The sequence below is a fragment of the Ammospiza caudacuta genome, chromosome 6 (genome assembly GCF_027887145.1).
Source record: "Ammospiza caudacuta isolate bAmmCau1 chromosome 6, bAmmCau1.pri, whole genome shotgun sequence".
Lineage (NCBI taxonomy): Eukaryota > Metazoa > Chordata > Aves > Passeriformes > Passerellidae > Ammospiza > Ammospiza caudacuta.
In genome coordinates this window covers 2282031-2298354 of record NC_080598.1, presented here as the reverse complement: position 1 = coordinate 2298354, position 16324 = coordinate 2282031, and the positions used below count along the sequence as shown (strand labels likewise).

The 16324-nt window shown below is 38.4% G+C and overlaps 1 protein-coding gene across 1 annotated transcript in view; it reads right to left on the bottom strand.

The window, feature by feature from the left end:
* Nucleotides 1–1225: 1225 nt before the first annotated feature.
* Nucleotides 1226–16324, bottom strand: part of METTL15 (methyltransferase 15, mitochondrial 12S rRNA N4-cytidine) — an 84598-nt gene continuing 69499 nt past the window's right edge. Inside the window, exons 4-6 of the mRNA XM_058807520.1 lie at nucleotides 12191–12382; nucleotides 9448–9626; nucleotides 1226–1772 (exon numbers count right to left, since the gene is read on the bottom strand). Coding sequence (XP_058663503.1) covers nucleotides 1327–1772; nucleotides 9448–9626; nucleotides 12191–12382 — 817 coding nt within the window. The 3' untranslated portion in view covers nucleotides 1226–1326. The remainder of the gene's footprint in view (nucleotides 1773–9447; nucleotides 9627–12190; nucleotides 12383–16324) is intronic.

The window sequence follows — 16324 nt, the reverse complement described above, 5'->3', positions numbered from 1 at the left end:
AGTATGACCCAAAAAACCACCAGGAAGTCATCATTTACATCAACACAAAGAGGATGATTGGTCAAAATCAAGTTCAGAATGATCCAGTCAGTTGCTCAGGAGCCAGTGTAGTGGTCATTTCGCTGAGTCAGAAATTGCATTTTTTCATTTTACCAACCAAGTTTCAGACATCACAAATGAAATCCTGGTACCAATTTGATTATTTAAATTAAGACTTTTTCCTGAAGAGATGAGTCAGAGGTCAAAGAAGTTGAAACTTGTACTATTTTCCATTCATTTGTAGCAAATAAAACTAGAAAACCAGTGGCCTCTTAAGATAAAATATAAACCCCAAACTAAATTAAATTCATCGTAACTAAACAAGAAATTATGTTGAATGTTCTACAGCTGAGTATAGCACCCAAACAGAAAGCTAGTGTTAAGAGTGAGCCTTTCCTAAAATAATTTAATACCTACCTCTTAATAAATGATCACCAGCAAAGGAGAATACTTCGTAAGGCCCACAACATTGTTTTTTTGATGGATTAATTATAATTCCATCAGCACCTAAAAGTTTTAGAGGATCTGTGCAAAGGAGTTATGGCTGCAGGAAGAAATTCAGATGATCAAGTACAAATCTGACTGCTTTACTGTAGCATCCAAGTGCCAAAAGTGGATTTTTCATGACCCTTTTTTCACACCCAAGACACATGTATTATTTATCATTAAACAACCAGGTGATCACTCAGACATAAATACTTACTTTAAAAAAGCTAAGAGTCCATTTACAAACTGCTGGACAGAACATGGGACGCTGAAGTCACTTTATTTCAGAATTACCTCTTGTTCCAATGGCATTGATGCAACAAGTTAGCTGGGATACAGAAACAGATATATAAACAATTCTTAGGTTAGTTTAAACTTACTCTAGACTAAACTACACATCTGAATCAGGTGTGTGAAATCCACCCCCATAAAAATATGTCTCAATTAGCTACTGAATTTAGACTCTTAATGCCAGGATTTTGAAATTAATCTAAAGGGAATACTATAAATACATCAAACCTGCAAATTTTATAAACTTGGTGTTTGATGGTCTTTTAAAAAATGATGTCTTTTTTGTATAATTAGTGACACCCACTTATATGCATATAGTTTACATTTTCATGCTCTATACTACTTCCTAAGCAAAGCACAAAGAAGCACAAAGGTAAGAAAGAAAAGTTTTCTCACAGCCTTCCTTTTATTTTTTCAGTTTGACAAATATCAGTTTGACAAATGTCCAGTTAGCATTCTGGAAAACAGAATTTCAGGAAATGATACAATCACATAATCATATATTTTCATTTAGAGTTTAATAGCAGCTCTTAGCTTGGCCGACCTTCCTCTTGGGTTTGTTTGAATATCCTTGGCCTTGGGTGTGAGAACTTTTTTGTGTATAGAAATCCACTTGGAGTTGGATTTTCCACAGGGAGATCCTTGTGTGTCTTCTCCTTTGGAGGCATTTTTCAGAGCCTGTCTGATCTTCTGCTTTGAGCCAAGGTTGTGTTTCTCTGTCATGTCAATGCCATGAAGGAAACGTTTGATGATTCGATCTTCCAGGGAATGAAAGGACAGGGCCACAAGGCGACCTCCAGGCCTCAGGAACTTCTCAGCTGTCTTCAGCCCTATCAGGAGCTCATGGAGCTCATCATTCACAAATATCCTCAGGCCTTGGAAAGTTTTAGTAGCAACATGCACAGGTCTCTGAAGCAAGTCCTTCCGTGCGTAAAGCGCTGATGCTGGAAAAGCACCTGTCACACATTTTAAAACATGCATGTTAATAACTTCTTATTTCTACATCTTGACATCCACTCGTGCAAGATGACTTTAAAGGAAAGCATAGTCAAAACTGAACCTTGAGCAGTGAGCTTCCTTCTTTGTAATACATCTTTATTTTATGTTTTGAATTCATATCTCTGAACATGATGTCTATTAAACTAATATGCTTTGTGGTTGGGTTTTTTCCCTAGAATCTTTTAGAGAAGTTCCTTCTCCAAAAGCATCACCAATTTAAACTAAAAAATAATGGCTGAAATCCAGATAAAGAAAAAAAAAAGATAGGACAGACAAGTCTCACTTTACAGCTCAGTGTAATCAATGTCAGCTTGGAATTTGTGGTTGTGTTACACTTTTAAGGAAAAAAATTAATGTACAATGGACACAATCTTACCTGTGGCTTCCAGATAACTGCATTTCTTCACAGGCTGAAGAATGTCTACCTGGCAATAACTATCTTTCAATGAACTACCTGAAGTTTAAAAGAGGTATTCTTGTTTGGAAATAGCAATTGTTGAACACTACGCCTGTGTTTCTTCAAATGTTCACAAAAACCCCTCGAGAAATTTAGAAAATGCAGCTGACACTGCTTTGTTTTCATGTGCCTACACAGCAGAATGTGTAAAGGTTTGTTAGACCTAAAATCACTAGCTTAAATATTTTTTTATTAGATACACAAAACTCCCTCTTCTTTTCCTCTAAATTCTTATGAGTCAAATTTTTGTAGAGACCAAAATTTTGATAGAAATTTTCATATATCAATATTTAATGTATTTTAAGCTTGAACTTTCATTATATGGATACAGAACAAAAAGCTAGAGAAGCCAAATGTGATGGATTTTAGAGGAACTAAAGTGCAAGAATCCTGTAAGATCTGTGAAACCCGAGTAAATTTACCATCTATTACCTAAGTGATCACATGAGTCTGGTAAAGATAAATTTAATAAATCATGCTAGCACATAAGTGGACAGTTATTTTTCTAAACAAGAGGCAATAAAATTGGTATGTATGCATTAGAATGCCCCAATTTCATGTCAGTGCTAAGTTACAACATATTGAAGCAAAGAGTTTGAAGTAAACACAGCTCACAATCAAGTAACTGATATTCTACAGAGTGAAGTGAAAGAGGGGAATACTGTACCTCTGAAACTAGTTGTCTAAATTCAAATTTGCATGGGTGATTGAAAAAATTAATAGAGATATCATTATTGAGAGGCTCTCACAGAAGAATTTATTAGTGTAATTCTTGAGAGTTTTAAAGGTAAGATTTTACTTATGTCAGAAAGTGTAAGTGTTCACAAATCATATCACAAACACAAAAGCAATCTCAGTCTTCAGCAAAGACAGAGGAAAATAATGGGATTTTAAAAGTCAGTTGTTATTAACACAGCCATTATCACATATGCTATGTCCCTAAGATATGTTTCTGCATAATTGATTTTCCTACCCACCTTGCTCCTCTGATCTCCAAAGCTAACAGCTCCTGAATTCATTGAAGAGACCCTGTTGTAGCTGTGGCTACTTCCAATCCTTATAGTCTGAATGCTTCAAGACAGAAAGGGGCAACAGGATTGACTTGTCCCAGCCAAGGAGTGCACGTGAATTTGTGGCCTGAAGCTGTCTCACAAAACAATAAATAGATGCAGCCTGCAGGAGTGAGGCTTCTCCATCATTTACCAACTCCAGAAAAAGCTACACTAGCTGGTCAGTGTAATTCCTGTCCCTGAGAACATAACTTGCTGTACTGACCATGAATCACAAACAGAATGTGTGCTCTCATTGATGAGAGGTCACAAAGCTCGTTTTGATGAGAGACCTCAATTAAAAGGAGAGCTAAAAGCCATAGAGCATGAGGAATCCCAAGAAACCCACACCAAGCTCGTGCCTACGGGCAGGCCTCTGTTTCCATGTCTCTTTGCACACCTAAAAATGGGTTCTTTGAAAATGGAGCCCTTGGAACAGCCACTGAGTGCCAGCTGTGTGTGATGAGAACTGTCTGATAGCATAAAGGAAAATCGTGCCAGGCAAAACAAACACAACTTTGTTTAAAGGCCAAGTAACAGCCACCAGCACTGGTGGGATGCTCACAACTATGGAATTAATCAGATTAGAAGAAATTCTTCCCTTTGTGGATAGGGAGGCACTGTAACAGGTTGCTCTGTAGATTCCCCATTCCTGTAAATGTCCAAGTCCAGGCTGGACACAGCTTGGAGCTCCTTGGTCTAGAGGAAGGTGTCCCTGTCCATGGCAGGGCAGTTGGAACTGCATGGGCTTTAAGGCCCCTTCCAACCTAAACCATCCTATCCATCTAAATTCAACTTCCAAAGGCTTTGTAAAAATGTAAATGGACATAGTATGCTGATACCTGGGCAGGTTTTCATTGGTCTGCTCATCAGCACTGATATTTTGCAACTGCAGTGCTGAACAGATGAATAAAAGAACAATGACACTGAGGCTATTAGCATGACTATGACACTAACACTTTGGGAGGTTCTTCCACTAATCCTGCCGTGGCTGTTGAGTGCAGTTTCCTCCTACAATAACCTTCTATGACAATTAACTCTGACATTAATTTACCACTATGAATAATTTATCACACACTGAAGAAAAATTAATTAAAGCCCAGATATGTTCTGTAAGTATAACTCAACCTTACATGCCTCAGTTGAATATGCACAAAGAGCACTGCAGCTCCTATAATACAGCACAGAATACTAGTATTCAGGAAATTGGCAAAGAAATGCAGCCACTTTGCAGTTTTATGGAACCAAAACCTCCCAGACTAAAACCAAAATCAAACTGTTTACATGTTCAAAGACTTACTGGTCTACTGTCAAAGACTGGAATTAACTCATAAATGGAATCTCTGGTTATTCCAATCTGGTTATTATTATATATTAAATTTAATTCAGGAAATTGGTAATGTTTATTATTATATAGTAAATGTAATTCAGGAAATTGGTAAAGAAATGCAGCCACTTTGCAGTTTTATGGAACCAAAACCTCCCAGACTAAAACAAAATCAAACTGCTTGCATGTTCAAAGACTTACTGCTCTACTGTCAAAGACTGCAATTAACTCATAAATGTAATCTCTTGTTATTCTGATCTTTTATATATTATAAAATTACATATTAAATAAATTCTACATTAAATGTAATTTCTGTCACACTGGTCTCCAGCTTTTTAGCCAAAGCAATAGATTCTGATCTATGTTCCACAGGTGAAAAATGCCCCTATCACTCTTAATCCTCTAGTTCAGTTAAATCAAAATCTATTTGTGCTTTCTGCTTAGGCGCATCATTTCTCACCCAGGCCCCTCCAGTTACCAAGACACTTAAAGAAAATCCTTCTGGTAACTGGCTGTTCAATGCACAAAAACATTTTAAAAATTAAAAAAAGAATCTGTATGGGAAGCTTGTAAAGTGAATTTCATTCTGAAAAACACCACGTTTTTGGCTAGATGAGTGCTTTGGAATCCCAGTGAGAGAAATATCCATTTTTAGTTTCAGGATGCCCTGATGATGGTTAGCACTTTAAAAAAACAATCTAATAGACTCTCACGTTGAAACATATTGAAATTTGAAAAGCTTGTGAATGGAATTAGCAGTGTGCTGTGCCTGTCAGTAGGAACTATGCAAGTCCCCAGAGTGTGAGGGAGTGGGAGAGTGTAAGAATGAATCCAGAGGCTGCACCTGTTGGCAGGAATTCATCTGTTGAATTAGCTCTGCATTTAATAAGTTGCTGTGACGCAACCAATGTCCTTTTGTCTGGGCTCCCTCAGCACAGTGCTAATTCTCACCCAGCTGAAATGCAGACAATATTACAAATTCCAAACTGATAATTAAAGCCTGTAAAAGTGAGCCAGTCTGAAAGAAATTGACTTCACCAATTAAAGCTCTCTTTAAACTTTGAAAAATTTTTTAACATGTCATCAACTCCTTTCAAGTTAAGGCCAGATGATCACATGATCTCAAAACTGTCTGTTCATAGATTATGTGCCTTAATAATGCTCAGGAAAAATAAATTTTGGACAAAAATGAATAGAGAAAAAGGTATATTGCCCCCTGAAAAGAAATCAAAATAGACCATTAGTTGTACAGGAAAAGCATATGAAAATTACATCCTAAAAATTTCACCATTTTTAATGAGTTTTCCTGCACATGCAGTCAGAGCTAGTATTTCCAAACAGCTCAATGAAGTACAACAACAGACATGAGGAAGTGCTTCTTAATCAACTTTCCCACATCTATTCACTACTCTTCAGCTAAGAACTACTGATTTTCACAATTTACAGAGCACTCAATGCTGTAAACAGCTCTGTGAAAATTACAAACAGTGAGAAGAGTTCCACTGTGCTGCAGGAAAATATGCTGTTCCCCAAACTCCTCCTACTGCAGATTCCACAGCTCCTAGAGATCCTATTTAACCAGATCAGAAGCTTTTTGGATAATATTTATAAACACCAGGAGGAAGACAAAATTTTTAATGCTGTTTTGTTTTCTTGGGGTTTTTTTTAAACTACATCCTTCACTTTTATCTCCCAGTGGATTAGGAACTGCAACATGTGTTCTAAGCTTTTAGGGGGTGGTAGGAAAGACCAGAAATCTAGCATTCTATCAAAAGAAATAAAATTTTCCAAGCTCAGGTTAGTCCAAGTCTAGATTCACTGTGATTCTGATGATCAGCTGGACCTTAAGATAAAACTTGGGAGCTCTGGAACATCTGAAGCCACAGTAATCAATAAGAGGAGAGAGAAATACAGGCACTATACAGATTCTCAGATGCTGACACCCAGCTTCATTGGCTACATTGTTTAGCTTGTGTTCTGGTTCCTGTACCAGGCAAAAATGATGACCCTGCTCTGGAAGATAATCAGGCTTGCAGAGAATCTGCAAAATCTGAAACACAAGATTTTTCTCTTCTAATTAATATTTTATTTTTTAAAAGACATAACATTTAACTAATAGGTCACAAATCTTACTCTGGTCAAGTCCTGAATTAGTCAGTGGTTTTTTGGGCTGTGCCATCATGAGGTTTCTGTAGCTGTGGTCTCTAGCACTGTAGCTCTGGCTTATCACAATAACTTCACCAATATAATTCCATGTAAGAATATATGTTAATTACAGATGATAAATGAATCAAAATATTGATTATTTTGAAATAATCAATTCTTAAAAAAAAATATAAAAATTATGAAAAATTTCCTTAAGGTTTTCTCAATCAGCTAAAAAACTGATAGGATCCACCACAGTGTTTCCTTACTGGATAAACCAAATTAAAACTGGAGGAAGTTTTATGCAAACAGGGATCAGTGTAACAGCTCTAAAATTGCTATAATTACATGTGTACTCCCAGAAAAGCACACCAAACATACATATTTATTGTCTTGGATACCTGACTTGTGGATCAAGAAGCTCTGCAAACATAGCAGGGAATTTAAAGGGAGGACAAAAAAAGTCCTTCTCATTGTCAACTGCTGGCTCACATGAAACATGAAGGGATCTCCAATTGCTGCCTTGCATACACCTGCATTTTCACTCCCTTACTTTCAGCTATGGCACCAAATTATTTCAGAATTACTGAGTTGCTTGTGTGTAACAGGTTATCTCTTTAACACAGTGGGACATTTGCTTCCAGCTCAGGGGTAGTACATTGTCTTGTCAACACTATTTCAAAAAGCATGGAATATATTTGACAAAGCTCACAACTGTTATTTCAGGATATTGCTAATGACAACATTAAAAATTTAAAAGCTTATAAAAGCCTCATAGTGCTTTGTCTCTTTTATTTTTTATTTTGTTTTAAGATAGGTTATATTCACTGTATTTACAGCAGGGGCTTACAACAGCAAGCAGTGTCTTCAGGTCCTTTTATCACATCAGCTGAACTTTGAGCCTTGGTTGACTGGGCTAAAGCATCCTGACTTCTACAAATCCAGACTTTCTAATTTCTCCATCGTTAAATTTAAGTGCCTTAGACTTCCAGTTTAAGTAATACAAATTTTTAAGAATACCATAAAATTTTTAATAGTCTTCAGGATACCAATAAAATATTTTACGCTGTTCTTTGGCAAATGTTAAATTTGGATTAGAATTTTAAAGGTCTGTATTCAAAGTCAGCAGTTTAGACTTATTTGTGACAAGATGTGGTGATTTTCATCATTTGGGTAAAAAAAAAAAAAAAAAACATCCTGATGCTACATATTATGTTAATGAACAGGATTCGCGTGTCTTATGAAAATTTTTACTTGAGAAAACAAACAAAGGTTCTTGATGCAAACACTGCTCCTGCTTAACTGCATTTTCTTTCAGCTGTTTACAGTGAGGAGCAAGGAAGATGAAGTGTTTCAATAGTCTCTTCAGGCTGATCTAGTTGGCATGCCCAACGTGAAGCAAGCCATGTATTGCTTTGTGCTTACTGATTCTTTAAAAAGACAGAAATGATCTGATTTTACTGGTAATTGGAAACTGCCATGGTACCTCCGCTTAAAATATTAAAATACAGACACTTAAAACTAGGATAGATATGACATATCTGGTATTTGAAAGGATCAATAGCCAGGGATAAAGAATACCCAAGGCTGCTGTCATTCTGTGGTGTATGAAATGATAAATCACTTCATGTTAAATCTATTATTGAACTAATTGTCAAATTAAAATACAAAAAAAAAAAAAAAGAGAAAAAAAAAAAAAAAAAAAAAAAAGAAGAGATCTGACATCAGAGCAGAAGGGGCAGGATTAGACCCCGCACCACTCCAAGGACAAATAGATCCCTCTGGGACTTGGCAGGGATTAATATTTCCTTCCCTCCTGTGCAGAGTTAACAAGGGTACCTGTAGGGGCCTGAGTAAATATATGTATTGTAAATATATGTATGGCAGTAAAAGATCTCTGTATTGTAGAAGTGACCCTGCCCTGATTCTAGTTATTGTAAATGGGCTGCAGCTGTGATGTGCTTGATGGGGCAGCAGCTGTAGCCCGTGGAGCTAGCTGGGATAAAAGGGGGTGAGGCAGCCAGAGAGCGCTGGAGAGGAGCCCTGACTGAGAAGACAATAAGAATACTGCTGTGAAGATTACAACATCTGGTGACCCCGACGTGATGGAGAACATGCAGCCATAACAGAACACCGAAAGAAGGTATGGGACCCCCTGAAATGATAGAAGATAGGACATCTGAGAGCTGTGGCAGCCTGAGAGCTGGGACTCTAGAATATAGTATGGCCTTTGAATCAAGGAGCTGTAACAGCAGAGAGCTGTATGACTATGGCCTTTGAGGAAAAGAGCCTGGGAACATCTAGGGGTTTGTATGTATTCAAGACAGCCGAGAGCTGTGGCAGCCTGAGAGCTGGGACAAAAATGTGTATTGTAATTGTATAATTGTTAAAAGAAAAGGGGGAAATGTAGGGGCCTGAGTAAATATATGTATTGTAAATATATGTATGGCAGTAAAAGATCTCTGTATTGTAGAAGTGACCCTGCCCTGATTCTAGTTATTGTAAATGGGCTGCAGCTGTGATGTGCTTGATGGGGCAGCAGCTGTAGCCCTTGGAGCTAGCTGGGATAAAAGGGGGTGAGGTATTCAGGGAGGGCTGGAGAGGAGCCCTGGCTGAGAAGACAACAACACTGCTGTGAAGATTACAACAGGTACCTGCCACGATGCTGGCCAGCTGCCTGGTGCTGGTGATGGGGTAGATGCTGCGTGCCTGCACGATGGCAGAGGCAATCCTCCTGGCGTGCCGCTCCTCGCCGTACGCCCTCAGCACCGCCGCCAGCGCCCGCCGGTCCAGCGCGTTCACCACGTCTGCGGCCGTGGCCATGCCAGGACACCTGCACACACAGCAGCAATGTGTCCAGTTAGTGCCCTGAGGGCAGCTGCCAGGCACCAGGGGTGAGCTTCCATGGAGCCACACACACACACACTGCCTGGGAGGGGTGCACGTTGGAAGGGCCAGCGCTGTGCAAACAGCTCGCGCCTTCTACATCCCCTTCTCTCGCTGGTTGAGGTGGAGTTTGTCCCTTAACTTCAGTTAGAACAGTTTTCATTACCTAGTGTTGTGATAAACCATGCTTGTGCCTTTCAAATCCCCTTTTCTCACTCTTCTAAGTGGAGCTTGTTATTCAACTTCAATTAGAACAGTTTTAACTTCTAAGTTTTATCACAAACCATGCTTGTGTCTTTTACATCCCTTTCTCTTTCTGATCTAAGTTTGTTCCTCAACTTCAATTAGAACAGTTTTCACTTCCAAGTGTTGTCATAAACCATGCTTGTGCCTTTTAAAATCCCCTTTTCTCACTTGTCTGAGTTTGTTCCCTAACTGTTCAGTTAGAACAGTTTTAACTTCCAAGTATTATCATAAACTATGCTTAATAATTTAGAATAAAGAATTAATTGTATGTTTTCTCTGATTAGTAAACCCACAGATGATGTTCATAAAACACCCTGAACTGTTTTATGTAGTCAAGTGACAGAGATATAGATACATAGATTGAAGGCTTACACTGTTTAAATTGTACTGAGTTCTGTAGTTTATATGACTAGCTAATTTCTATTATCTCAGGAGAGTATTTGTATATAGATTCTTATGCCTTTTAGTGAAAAGTAATGTTAAATTAAGAATAAATATATTCCAGTATTGTGCTAGGATAGAAATTATGTGTGACCTTTCTCTTTAGCCAGATTTAGAATATGAACTTGCCTCTTATGGGTTCATTTCAGCCACCTTGCATCATATGTTGTTTTCTAGCCAGAACTGATTTCAAAGATCTTTTATTTCTAATCTCCTGCTATGAAAACAATTGCTAATGAAGATAATTAAGCATTACTTTTCACTAAAAGGCATAAGAATCTATATAGAAGTACTCTCCTTAGATAACAGAAATTACCTAGTCATATAAACAACAGGACTTATTACAATTTAAACAGTGTAAGACTTCAGTCTATACCTATGTATTTACATCTCTGTCACTTTGCTACTGAAATAGTTCAGGGTATTTTATGAGCATCATCTGTGGGTTTACTAATCAGAGAAAACATACAAACTACCTAATAAATTCTCTTCTTGGCTTTCAGGCATTTTTTAGTCCCCTGCAGTATCTTACAAAAGATAAAAAAACTTGGAGGCAAGTAGTATCATAGCAACAACCAGAGTGTAAGGCTTTTGTTATGCCTCAGGTACCCTTTGTTCTGAGGCTCCTGTTCTGTGTCTGTTTTCTCATGATGCATCCAAATTACACGTCAGCCTGGGGTTCAGATTCCTGGAATCTGAGGACTGAATCCCAGGAGAAACATGGGAGCATTTTGCACAGGACCAGAAAAAGCAAGTATCATGAAATTTGCTGTGTTAAAATGTAGCATTAATATGGTAAGTTAATTCCTTAGAAATTGAGGCTTCCCATTGGCTCCTGTGGGCAATGAAAGAACAAAAGGCATTTCTTAAGACACCACGTTCATCAAAACACCAAGAAAAAATTGCCCTTCCCTGTCATGTAATGTGTCATACAATTACAGCCATCACCCAGACAAGACAGATCTTTGCTGCTTGTGCAAAAAGCAGAGTGCTGCAGAAACACATCAGGTTGTCTGAAGATGAAAAAGACTGTATAAGTGGAAATTATCACTCCACGACTACTTTTCATGCTCTTGAAAGCACTGAACACCAATCCAAATTTAAATAGAGGTGATTTACTCAGTAACCATTAATTTGACAATTAAGTAAGCCTGATGTGCCTCCTACACAAAGAGAAAGGAAGCTTATAATTTTGCTGGCAGAGCTTACAAAAAATGCATGGCATGGAAGACAACATCACACCAGCAAGCTAAAAGCAATGTGGCTATCTGATTTAAGCTAGCAGATAAAATGAAGAGGATTTTATTTATTAATTTTTATGATGTTCCTTTCACAGAGAAGTAACTGGATCAAATGATCATTGCACAAAAGAGGGACGCTGCTCCTTTCCTGAGGGAGCAGCTGGACCTGCTCAAGTGAAGTTTCCACAAACAGCAAGTGTGGCAGAAAAGGAGAGGGACTGCAGCAAGAAGTTGTGAGCCTGCAGATCAAGTGCAGGTAGAGAAACTGTGGAAATAACAGGCCTCTGAAAGACAGAGGTTCCTGTAACTGTGTACCACATACTCCAAAAATGCTACCATTTAAAGGTGCAGCTAATCACTCACCACTGGAACCTTCCCCTCATCTCCAAGAAGACAAAGACAACCAGGGCTGAGCACTGAGACAGGAAAAAGCTTTTTTGGCAAAAGACAGACAGGACACTCGTGCAGTATCAGATGTGGTTGGAGGATAAGAATTCTCCATTTTAAGAGGCAAGGAAAAGCACAGGGGTTGCACAGCAGGCAGTTTTTGAGGTTCAAAAAGAAGCGTTCTATTATAGTGTACCTGTCATGATCCATCCTCATGTCCAAGGGCCCATCCTTCTGCAGGGAGAAGCCTCTTTCAGGTGTGTCTAACTGCATGGAAGAACAGCCAGCATCCAGGAGAACTCCGTCCAGAGTGCCTGGCTCAACCCCAGATGAGATTAACAAAGCCTCTGACTGGCTGAACCTTCCCAGGAGAGGCTGAAGCTGGTTCCTGTAAGAAAGGAACAAATGAATAGCCCCAAGTTCAGTTATAACCTTGCCCTCTCTCCCCCTTGCACAGCAGGAATTAGATAATAGCACTCAACTTGTCTCAGAAGCAATAATTCTATTCCCCAAGTAATAGTTTATGTCTTTTCTTATGCCAACATTGAAAACTGGTCCAGAACACCCCTCAGTGGCTACTTCAGCTTTAACTCTTTACTCTCTTCCTGCTTTATCTTGAAGTAATGGAAAACTGACTAACATTTAATTTTTTCAGTGAGCAGGAACTCAAGAGGACACCTTGAGCAGCAATGTCCTGACTACTGAAGTACCTGCCCTGCCCAGCAGGGCCCTTAGTAAAGCTAGGCCAAGGTGCAGAAAAAAAAGAAAAGATCTAGAGAAGCAGACAAAATGGAACAAGAGGGCACAACCCTGTGGTTAGTATTTAACTAGCAGGAAAACAATTCCAAGCTCCTGCCATGGGACCAAACACGTTTTTAGTGGCACTTGTGATTTTAAAAATAACTGGGAGAATGAGGTGCACTCAATCACAGGCAGGTTAAACCCTCAGTGCATTTTGGATTTAGGCACCTGATGACTGCAGAGAGTGGTTTAACATGCACTTTTGTGCTTACTGCTCTTTCTTGGATTCAAAGTGGTTGTTTCTTAATGTTCCCATGCTGACAAGGAAAAGAGGAATGGCAAGGGATGAGGGAACACACCTTGGGCACACGCACACACGTGTGTCCAACCACACAGAGCTCAGCAGTGCTGGGACAATGCTCAGGATGGAATTCCTGGGCTCAGTGATCCTGGTGGGTCTGCTCCAGGATGTGATTCCATCATCTCTCAGGTTTCCATTGCTCTCATGGGTATCTAACCCCAAACTTCTGGGTTTTGCCTATATTTAAGGTGGCTTACAATTACGCAATTTATTTTCCCTGTCTCTCAAAATCTAAATGGGTTTCACAGACTTAGAAAGATTAATCAACAAATTGCTGCGTTTTTAAGCAGTACCTGAAAAGCAGAACACGTTTCTGGAAGCCACTGCCTCCCATGTGGAGAGGAAAAGCTCCATTAAAAGGAAGACACTCACGAATCCAACCACATGGAAGAACACTCAGCTAACACAAGGCTCTCCTCATTAGAGCAGGACAAATCCACCCAGCAAACACAGCACAGAACCTGGGAAACAGTGTGAATGGACAGTGTCCACCAGGGATAGCATGATGGAGCACACAGTCTGGAACTGGTTTCTGTCCAGCCCATAACTGAACACAGCTACTCAGCATAATAAGAACTGACAGCTCCTGAAAAGCACAAGGATCCACTTCAGGCACTTAAAACAATTTAAGCTACCTAGTTAGATAGTTTTGAGATTGTATTTCATCCCCAACAAAATGAGGGGAATTTCCTTGAAAATGCATACTACTTTTTCCAACCGGGCAGTGTTTCTACCTTCCTGACTCGTGCAAATGAATGAACTTTAAAATTCCATATGTGGGAAATGAAAATTAAATGAGACCTGGATAAAACTATAAATTGCCATTGTCCAGTTCCCCAGCAGCCAGTAATCCATGTCAGGGGCTCTGAAGCAGTGCTCTGCCAACCCATCTGAAAAATTACTCTAAACATGTTTTTTTATTGCTATAAATTGTCTTACATTTCTTTAAACAAGCCATAAATATGTGGATAGCTAAGATGTTTGTGACAGCTTTTGATTTGTGATCTGCCAAACTTTTGTGATAAGAAAAGGCTAATTTAAAAAAAGAAGTAAATTTTGAGTAACTAGAAATTTACTCTTTGGTAGAGAGATGCTTCAGCTGAAAAAAAAATCTGGAGCTTGCAAATAAAATAAAAAAAATATTGAGAAATTATTAGGTTGACATTTGATGTCAGTCTTTCAGCTGTGTGGAATTACAGCTTCTGTATATAAGGTGTTTGTTATGCACTGCCTTGTGTGTACCAATGCTGGATACAGGAATCCTGGTGATTATAAATTATAATTAATTATAATATAAAATATAAAATATTTTATTAGCAAGTAATACAATATTAATAAATAATTTATAAATTCTCACTAAAACCAGCTGGTTTTTATGAGGTTATAATGAGTGTATTACAAGGTTCAGGCCAACTCTCTGGATTCCTGTTTCTCTGTGGAACAGAAGACACAGAACAGTTTTAAGCACCTTGGCTCTCTCATACCCTTCCATTAATCAAACCAAGTGCACAGCAATGAAGGATTTATCATCTTATAAAGGGAAACACAAATATCAACTCTCTTTTTGGTCAGACAGTAACTATGATAGTGATGAAAAGGCCTAATCCACTAGATTATAAGCATGACACATTTATTTGAAATAAAATATTTTACCAAGAGTTCAGGACATTTGTTAGAAGATACTCTCCCCTAGTCTACCATTCTTTATGCCTATATTCAAATAAAACCTGCCCGTTACACACAGGATTTTTCAAAATATTCTTAATTTTCCCTCAACTTCCTTTTGAATTTCAGGTTTTTATTTACGTGATCTGTAAATCCACTTTGCAGAAAAATCTCAAATAAATAATAAATGAATAATAAAGGTTACAAACCTTTATATCCCTACAGTCACATGCCTTCTGCTCTACCTAGGTGTGCAGAATTCTTGCCACTTTCTTTTTCAGCCTTCCAATGTTTTCTGTGGTCAAGAGAAGATTTATCTTCTATGACATACTTACCTAGTGTGAAAATCTATTACCCTTTCTTGACTTAATTTATTGCAAAACCAGTGCTTAGTGGAAAAAGCAGGCAAGGTAAACCAGTGAACATCTGTAAACACCAAGAAAAACAGCCAAGCTTACAGTTCTGAGAGGCCTGAGAGGAGAGAGCACATCCAAACATCACAGAGCAAGACTGGATGGGGATTTTCACCACTGCTGACACCTTGGAAAGCTGCTGGGACTACAAAGGGTCCCTGTAATCATTTTAGGCAGTCTTAGAAGGTTAAAACCTGACTAAACCAAGTTGCCTGCTGAAAAGATTTAAACTTGGTACTTGAGCAGCATTTTATATATTCAGAATATTTTAGAAACATAAAAAAAAACTATGAAGAGCTTTTAGCTCCTCTCTTATAAATGGAGAAACAAGACTTGTAGAGCTTAATATTTAATGACTTGAAGCTACCACGTAGAAAGCTAAGACAATTCCAGAAACCATGGTCTGAGGATGTAAGAAAGCAGAAAATACCTGTCACATTGGCTCTCCTTTGGGGGGGTGGGTATGGGGTAACAGCATGGCAATTTTTCAGCAAATTCCCAACTGCTACAGTCAAGCCATCTCTAACTTCTCAAAATATTCAACATGTTCACTCCCCCTTTAGTAATCCTGACATTCTACAAGAAAAATGTATGTAAGATTTCAAAAGAACACTGGGAATATGGACAACCTGGGCTGTTTAAAAATAATTAAAAGTTATTCACAGCAACTAATGTTGTGGGGCCCCAGTAGATTTTCCTGTGCAACAACTTCAGAAGCTTGCAGAATTCTTGGGAAATAACACAGTTGGAAAATACTATAGAACCTTCAGGGTTCAGGTCCTTTGTTCAGGTCGTAGCACAGTATTTTATTATATTGTGACACACAGCATAGTAATTCTGCTAGACAGGGCTTGATCCACACTTCTCAAGCACAGGAAAGAGCAGAATGAGAAAGAGTTCAACATCTCCTAAAGTATTTCAGGCTCGGCAGGTTTCAGTTAATCTCTGGTATTCTGCAATGCTTTATAAAAATATTTATTTCGCATTTTACTCAGTTGAGAGGGATCCATACAGCAAAAAAAAAAACAAACAAGTAAAGCATTAACACAGCTTTGACAAAATAAATGGAATCTTTTCTCTCATCTAATTTCTCTTGATTGCCACAGACATTGACATGACGTCAATCATTCAAGGAATTTCACAGAGATGT